Here is an 8,987-nt window from a genome sequence, read left to right as displayed (position 1 = left end):
CAGTCAGTGCTCTTGTTTTTTTGTTTTTTTGTTTTTTTGTTTTTTTTTTTTTTTGTTTTTTGTTTTTTTGAGACGGTTTCTCTGTGGATCCCTGGCTGTCCTGGAACTCACTTTGTAGACCAGGCTGGCTTTGAACTCAGAAATCTGCTTGCCTCTGCTTCCCGAGTGCTGGGATTAAAGGCATGCGCCACCATGCCTGGCTTTTTGTTTTTGTGGGTTTTTTGGGTGGCAGTCAGTGCTCTTAACCACTGAGCCATCTCTCCAGCACCAAGCCCTCAGTTTTAAATCCACTATTTGATTGCCAACAGTCTCTACCCATTGCATCTTTGTGTTTCTGAGTGGAAAAATGCTAACTTTTAGTGTTTATTATTTTGAGATGAGATCAACTTTTTTTTTTTTTTTTTTAAGAGTGAGTTGAGACAGGGTTTCTCTGTGTAGCCTTGGCTATCCTGGAACTAACTCTGTAGACCAGGCTGGCTTCAAAGGCCGTGATCCGCTTGCCTCTACTGAGTGCTGGGGTTAAAGGCATGTGCCACCACTGCCTGGCAGACACAGGGTCAAACTATATAGCTATATAAATTCACTATATAAACATGCTGGCCTCAAACACAGATCTGTCTCTGCCTTCCAAGTGCTGGGATTAAAGGCATGTGCCACCATGCCCGGCGACATTTACTTATTTTTTGAGTAGGGTGCTGGCCTTAATAGACATCTGAAAATAACTTCTGCTCTACTCCGTCCTCCGTCCTGAGTGCTAGAGATTACAGGTGTGCCTCCACACCCAGCTTCTGTGGTGCTGGGGGTTGAACCCAGGGCTTCCTGCCTGCTAGGCATGCAGCTTACCTGTTGAATTCTTCCAATACATTTAAAACACAACAATTATAATTTTTAATAGAAAATATACTTTCCTTAGAAAAATGCAAATCCTTGGTTTATGCAAATTGATCAGTCTCTCACACAAGACTGTTAAAAATGCTGTATTAAACTGGGTCTAGGGGTCCATGCCTGTAATCCCAGCACTGTAGAGCTGAAGGCAGGAGGATCTCCACCTTATACTCCATTGGACATCATGCTGGCTTCCATGAGAGGCTATCTCATGGAAACCAAAAGGAGAAACAGAAATGGGTTTGGGTTTATTTAGTTTTTATGTTTTGAGATTGGGCTTTTCTATATAGCGCTGGCTGTCCTGGAACTTGCTCTGTAGACCAGGCTGGCCCCGCATCCGCAGAGATCTGCCTGCCTCTGCCTCCTGAGTACTGGGATTAAAGGGTTGTGTTACCATAGCCTGGCTAGGTTTTATTGTCTTCTATTTGTTTTTTACTTTATAGATCTTTCCCATGTACAGCAATAATTTTAGCATGTATTTCACAAGGGTATATATGTGTGTATATGTATACACATACAAGGGTATATATGTGTGTATATATGTATATGTACACATACAAGGGTATATATGTGTGTATCTATGTATATGTACACATACAAGGGTATATATGTGTGTGTATATGTACACATACAAGGGTATATATGTATCTATGTATATGTACACATACAAGGGTATATATGTGTGTATCTATGTATATGTACACATACAAGTGTATATATGTGTGTATATGTATATGTACACATACAAGGGTATATATGTGTGTATATGTACACATACAAGGGTATATATGTATGTATATATGTATATGTACACATACAAGGGTATATATGTGTGAATATGTGTATATGTACACATACAAGGGTATATATGTGTGTATATATGTATATGTACACATACATAATTTATATTTTGGGCTGGGCCACGTTTGACGAGTTGTGTCTCTGGTACCGCGATTTTCCTCTTGGGACCAGTGTATTTTACCACGTCTAGCTTTCCTGCTTCAGTCTGCAGTTCTGATGTCAGGTAGATCTGCTTCCCTTTTTCTGCTTGGAACGGCCTCGTATCCCATCAGCCTTGACTGGCCTGAGTTTTGTGTTGATTTTGTTCTACCTCATGCGGTTAATTTAATGTAGGTCAGTGTCTGTCACTTTTCAAATTGGCCACAGACGTGATTTTGTTGCCTGGCTATCACCTGTATCAGATCAGACTGGTCACAGAGTTCTCCAGGCCCTAGTGGCATTGCCCTGTGGGTCTGTGTGCTGGGGCAGATTGTCTGCTGGTTATGCCTGTGAGTGTGTATTTGTATGCAGCAGTGGCTGCCTGTTCGTCCATATACCTGTCTGTCCGTATGCGTCAGTACTTACACAAAGCTCCTGGGAAGGCTCCACAGGGTTTGATGTGTCCTGCCCCGCTCTTGGGAGATTTCTTTCCACCTGTGCATTCCCAGAGTGATGAGACTTATATGGGGTTGGGGATGGGAGGGGCTTGTTGATGAAGGCCTCCCCTGGGATGTGGGATGCACCTGCCTCACTGGCTCCTCAGCATCCATACACTTCAGGCCTTCATCCCTATAGGCTCCCCTCATCTAGGATGGAAAACCATATTTTAGACAATTCAATTTGTCGAATTCCACATTTAGGAGCTTATTTAACTCTCCTCTGGCCTCAACCAGTGACCTCATATCTTTATCTGGCCAGTGGGCTCTCAGTCCCACTTCCAAGGGCCGTGCAGCCGGTTCTCCATGAGGCCTGCCTGTCTTTCAGTGCTCTAACCTCTCAGGCTCTTAGCTGCAGCTGGTGTCCACTGACTGAGACGTGTACTTCTGGCAGGGATCCTTCTTCTATCTTATTAGTAACAGAATGACAAAGTGGGGGAGGGGGGGAAGGTATTCTTCAGTCCGCCTTGAGCTTCAGTTTCCATAAGAAAACTCAATTCTATATATATATTTTAAAACTATTTTTAAGATGGCTTCATTGTATAGCCCAAGCTGGCCTCAAACACAAGCTTTTCCTGCCTCAGCCTCCCTTGCCCTATGCCACCATGCCTAACAGAAAACTTACTGTTTACAAATAAAAGTCTCTGTTCTGATCTGAAGATCAGGAATTTGGGGAAATGTTACCATTCGAAGCCAAAGTAAGGCGGGTTCATGTGAATGAGAAAGTTGAAAACAACTTCCCCTGGAAGTCAAATTCACTGCTGGGCTTGCTATAGTAAAACATAGCTTCCTATAATAATAGCCCAGAGAGGCCAAACAGCTTACCAAATGTCACAGAGCAGTAAGAGTCGAAGCCCAGTGATTAAAAAAACCAAAACCAAAACCAAAACCAAAACCAAACAAACAAAAAACAAGGCAAGTCCTGATGCACTGCTCCTGTGCTCACTTGACTTCATGGTACAGCCCAAGCTGGCCTCAAACTCAGACGCGTGGCAGCTTGCTCTGGGACCACAGAAAGCAAGGACCTAGGACTGTCACTTAGGATTGAAGCTGGACCTGAAGCTGGAGATCAGCAAGGGTCTTCCAGTGGGTGTGGCCACTCCCTGCAGCAGCAGGGCGTTCCAAGTTGCTGAGGGTGGAGCTGAAGACAGCTCAAGGAACTGTGGTCAGAAACAGAGACTGGGAAGCAAGAGGGGGTGGGGGCAGCTGTGTCAGGTACCAAGGAACAGAGATGAGGTTAAAGAAGCCCACGTAATGAGATCCAGAGCTTGATGGGCCACAGGGAAGGCAACCCCAGAAAGGTCAAAAGAGGCAAAGGAATGGGTAAGATGGCCAGCCGAACAGAAGGATGGGAGGAAAGGGGAGGGTTAGTCTTGATGCTTGGGACTGGTACTGAGGAGGTCTGGAAAGAGCTAGAAGGAACTGAGGAGACCATGGAGTATAAAAACGTTCCACGGCTGGGGGTGCAGCTAGTTGGGAGGGTACTCGGATGTGTGAGACTCTGGATTTGACTCTCAGTATCATGTAAACTCTGAGTGTGTGGCACATGCCTTTGATGCTAGGGGTTGGGAGATGGAAGCAGGAGGACCAGGAGTTCAAGGTCATCCTCAGTCAATATGGAGCTTGAGGCCTGGGCCCTCTAAGTTTTAAACAAACCAAACCAGAACACTAGACTATAAAACCCAGCTAATACTAGCTTCTGCAAATATAAACTCCATCCGGGCATCTGCTCCTGCCTTGGCATCTTGTGAGTTATCTATGCTGGCCACTATTCCAAACACCCAGCTATATTTTCTTTACTCTTCATAACAATGGGAGTACATGGTGGAATATGGGTATTATCCCCACTTTATAGCTAGAAAAAAATGGAGGCAGAAAGGGGTTACACCAAGAACATACAGCTTTAAATCAAGGCTTGTCCATATGCAGAGCCCTGTCTCAATCACTGGGTGCAAGCAGGTCCCTGTGTTTGAGTGTCCCAGCAACCAGACCTGGTAGGCAGACAGCAAGGTGGCTTTGAGGCAGTGCCAGGATAGCTCCTAGAGGCTAATTCCAAGAGCTGATGGTCTTCTGCTTGTGTCTCCAGCATCCAGATGTTTCACCACTGTTCCATCCATGGGAATACAGAAGAGCTTCGGCAGATGGCAGCCAGCCGAGAGGTGCCCCGGCCTCTTTCCACCTTGCCCATGTTTAATGTTCGTACAGGAGAGCGGTTACCTCCCCGAGTAGACAGCGCACAGATGCCTCTTATCCTGGACCAGCACTGAGAGTCCTGCCAAGATGGGTATGTCTAGGCAGTGCTACCCCCCAACCAAGAAATAAAGGAGCCTTTATCTCAAGGCTGGGGGCAATTGGTAGGATATGGGAGATCACACCTACCTGCCTGCCCCCATGCACAGGTGCTCACAGTGCTGGAATTGTGCCCCACAACTGTCAACCAGTCAGGGCTGGAGGGTCAGGATAAGGGAGACAGGAGTCTGGAACCTCCCACTCTGTCCTCTACATGACCTTTTAGCTCCAGCTCCAGCTGCACCACTCAGAGATGCTGACCTGTGAATATGTCTACATCTGACTCTAGCTCCTAGCCTACTTGGACCTCTGGCTCCAAAAAGGCAGACGGATGGTGTAGGGAGGGCTGAGGGCATTTGGAGTCAGTACCCCAAAATAAAAAATACCTGCTGTTTCTGCTTATTGCTTCTGTCTCCACCTCTGTTTCTCTTCTTCTGAGAATCCCCAGAGGATGCCAAGCTGCCCTTTGGACTCTCCCTATTTTGCTGTTCTCAGATTCACTGCATCTGGTCATGATGTTTGACTGGTTCATAGCCACACTTTCTAGAACAAGAAACTAAAGCCTGTGGAGAGAGAAAGTGACTTGCCCAATGTCACAGAGCAAGCCCTGTCTGCCCATACACTGTCTTCTGTGCAGTTGAGGACTTTGAGAAGTAGAGGATCCAGGTTCTTACCTAGAGATCTGCTTGACACCTGACACAATTCCCTGAGGGAACCTCCATTGCGTGCGGTGTTTGGGAGAAGTTGATCCGAGTAGGTAGCTGTTGGAAGATGGAAGCTACCCTAGAGGCCAGAGGTCTGCCATTCTAGAATGTTCTCTGAGCTAAGTGTTGAGAGTGTGGTTTTCCTGGGATGTTTGGCTGGCTATGCAGGGGCCTGGGATCGTTTGCCCAGGTTTCTATATCTGGAGCAGACCAGCTCTGCTTCACCATCTGCCATCTATCTGCTCTGTGATGGGTCTCACAAGATACCACTTTCTTGGGAGGACACGTTGAGACTACGCCTGAAAGGGAACTGACTTTTGTTTTGTTTTGTTTTGTTTTGTTTTTTGAGATAGGGTTTCTCTCTATTGCCCTGGCTGTCCTGGAACTCACTCTGTAGACCAGGCTGGCCTTGAACTCAGAAATCCGCCTGCCTCTGCCTCCCGAGTGTTGGGATTAAAGGCATGTGCCACTGCTGCCCAGGGAAAGGGAACTGTCTTAGTCAGGGTTTGTGTTCCTGCCCAAACCATCATGACTAAGAAGCAAGTTGGGGAGGAAAGGGTTTATTCAGCTTACACTGCCACACTGCTGTTCATCACCAAAGGAAGTCAGGACTGGAACTCACACAGGGCAGGAATCAGGAGCTGATGCAGAGGCCATGGAGGGGTGCTGCTTACTGGCTTGCTTCCCCTGGCTTGCTCAGATTGCTTTCTTATAGAACCCAGGACCAGCCCAGGGATGGCACCACTCACAATGGGCCCTCCCACCCTTGATCACTAATTGAGAAAATGCCTTACAGCTGGATCTCATGGAGGCATTTCCTCACCTGAAGCTCCTTTCTCTGTGATAACTCCAGCTTGTGTCAAGTTGATACACAAAACCAGCCAGTACAACTGACCCCTTGTCAACTTGACACACAAACACATCACTAGTAAGCCTCAACCCTTACTTACTTTCTTATTCATTCCCAAGAGCTAAATAACTTTAAAAGTCGCACAATCTTTACAAATTCTTACACATTAAAATTTCAATCCCTTTAAAATATCCAATCTCTTTTGAAATTCAAAATTTTTTTAAAAAAATTTTTTTAAACAATTTAAAGTCTCTTAACTGTGGGTTCCACTAAAATACTTTCTTACTTCAAGATGGAAAAATATCAGGGCACAGTTACAATCAAAAGCAAAATCAAACTCTAACCATCCAATATCTAGGATCCACTCATGATCTTATGGGTTCCTCCAAAGGGCTTGGGTCACTTCTCCAGGTCTGCCCTTTGTAGCACACAGCTTGCCTTCTAGGCTCCAGCTGCCTGTACGCCACTGCTGCTGCTGTTCTTGGTGGTCATCTCATGGCACTGGCATCTCCAAAACACTGCTGTGTTCTGCTGCAACTGGACCGCACTTTCACAAATAGCCTCTCACAGGCTCTTTGCAAGGTACTAAGCCTCAACTTCTCTGCATGACCCCTTCAGTGCTGGGCCTTCAACTGCAACCGAGGCTGTACCTTCACCAATGGCCTCTCCTGGCCTCTCACAGTGCCAAGCATCAGCAGCTACTTCTTCATGTTTCAAAACCAGTACCACCTGGGTGACTCATATATTACCAAGTCTGGCTGCCAGCATGACTGTGGCTGCCTCTGGAACAAAGCTACTCTGTGCTCTCAGGAAACACTTCCCAGATGGTTTCACCTTGGTGATGCTGGTCTCTTCTTTATCACTGGTAATTTCTTAGCTCCAGCTAACCAGCATCAATCGTCTCAGTAACACAAAGGTTTTGCTTTAGTAGTTCTGGTACCTTGTTAATCACAGCTGATTCTTCAGCCCCAGCTAATTAAAACCACAGAATCCTCACAATCAAATTAGCAATGGCCCTGATAAGACTTTTTAATCTTCCCTCTGAAATTTCACAAGCCAGGCCTCCATCTTTTGCACTGCTCTCAACATTATCTTCCTGCCTCCTACAGAACATCCCACAGAGCTCTTAACACCCAGTGGCTCTTCTAGCTCAAAGTTCCAAAGTCCTGTCCTCCCCAAAACATAGGAATACCCCATTCCCAGCACCAATTTGTCCTAGTCAGGGTTTGTATTCCTGCACAGAACATCATGGCCAAGAAGCAAGTTGGGGAGGAGAGGGTTTATTCAGTGTTTACCTCCACATTGCTGTTCATCACCAAAGGAAGTCAGGACTGGAACTCACACAGGGCAGGAACCTGGAGGCAGGAGCTGATGCAGAGGCCATGGAGAGATGCTCCTTACTGGCTTGCTTCCCCTGGCTTGCTCAGCTTGCTTTCTTATAGAACCCAGGACTACCAGCCCAGGGATGGCACCACCCACAATGGGACCTCCCACCCTTGATCACTAATTGAGAAAATGTCTTACAGCTGGATCTCATGGAGGCATTTCCTCAAGGGAGGCTCCTTTCTCTGTGATGACTCTAGCTTGTGTCAAGCTGACACACAAAACCAGTCAGTACAGGGACCCTAATAGAGAGGAACAACAAAGAAGCAAGGGCACATGGCCCAGCTCATCTTTTCTAAGAGAATGCATAGGCGTGTGTCACCCCACAGCATGGCCCCTTTTTAAGGGGCTTCTGTCTCAGGAGCTTCTGCAGAGCTCCTCAGCTTCCCACTTTTCTTTTCTTTTCTCTTCTCTTCTTTTCCTTTCTTTTCTTCTCCTTTCTTTTCTTTCCTTTTCTTTTCTTTCCCTTTCTTTTTTTTCCCTTTCATTTCCTCCCCCCACCTTTTTTTTTGGACAGGGTCTTCCTACATAGCCTTAGCTATCCTAGAGCTCACTATGTAGATTGGGCTGGCTTCAAACTCTCCTAGATTTTCACAACTTCCTTCACGTGTGATCTCTGCTCTAAAACATATCCCCAGATTTGACCTTTCCTGTCCCTTCTGCTCCTGTGCTTTTCAGAGTCCCTTCACAAGTCCTCTTGGCTCTCCGATAGGAGATGTTGTCTGGGCTCATGGGTTATGGCAGGCAAGGTTGTTTAGAGGGGATACCTGAGGGATAGCTGTCTGTATGCCTGCTCAGAGTTCTTTTTGTTTGCTTGTTTTAATTTATTTGTTTTTATTTTATGTGCAGTGCTGCTTTGCCTGCAGTGTGTGGCTGTTGTGATCTGCCATGTGGGTGCTGGGAATTGAACCTGGGTCCTCTGGAAGAACCAGTGCTCTTAACGGCTAAACCATTTTTCTAGATCCAATTTTTTGTTTGTTTGTTTGTTTGTTTTTAGTTTTTATGTGTATGGGCATTTGGTCTGCATGTATGTCCTGTAGAGGCCAAAAGAAGTGCCAGATGCTCTGGGCCTGGAGTTACAGACAGCTGTGAGCTGCCTTGAGGGTGCCTGGAATTGAACCCTGGCCCTCTAGAAGAGCAGCCTTTTAAGTGCTATCTTAACGGCTGATTAAGTGCAGTAACAGGAAAGGGGGGCGTGGAGTGTAGAATAGGGATGCAATCTGGAACTGACTTTGAACAATCAGTTGAGATAACTCACTATCTTCAGATCAACCTGCTCAGAGTTCTGAGGGAGGCTGCAGTTCCTCTGCGGTCATCTGTACCCCATTCTGCCTATTCTGGGTACTGGAAGCCCATTTGCTGCTTAATTATGGAACTGGGCTCGTAATTGCTGACAGAGGCTGGCAGGGTGGGGCGGGAGGTGGGGTAATGGCTGGAGGG

At 46.4% G+C, this 8,987-nt stretch overlaps 1 protein-coding gene across 1 annotated transcript in view; it reads left to right on the top strand.

Annotated features, from left to right (window-relative positions):
- Window positions 1–5,009, top strand: part of Sgca (sarcoglycan alpha) — a 14,609-nt gene extending 9,600 nt beyond the window's left edge. Inside the window, exons 10-11 of the mRNA XM_021177378.2 lie at window positions 4,408–4,605; window positions 4,721–5,009. Coding sequence (XP_021033037.1) covers window positions 4,408–4,588 — 181 coding nt within the window. The 3' untranslated portion in view covers window positions 4,589–4,605; window positions 4,721–5,009. The remainder of the gene's footprint in view (window positions 1–4,407; window positions 4,606–4,720) is intronic.
- Window positions 5,010–8,987: the final 3,978 nt, after the last annotated feature.

The sequence above is a fragment of the Mus caroli genome, chromosome 11 (assembly GCF_900094665.2).
Source record: "Mus caroli chromosome 11, CAROLI_EIJ_v1.1, whole genome shotgun sequence".
In the NCBI taxonomy this organism is placed as follows: domain Eukaryota; kingdom Metazoa; phylum Chordata; class Mammalia; order Rodentia; family Muridae; genus Mus; species Mus caroli.
This window is presented reverse-complemented; position numbering and strand designations above follow the sequence as displayed.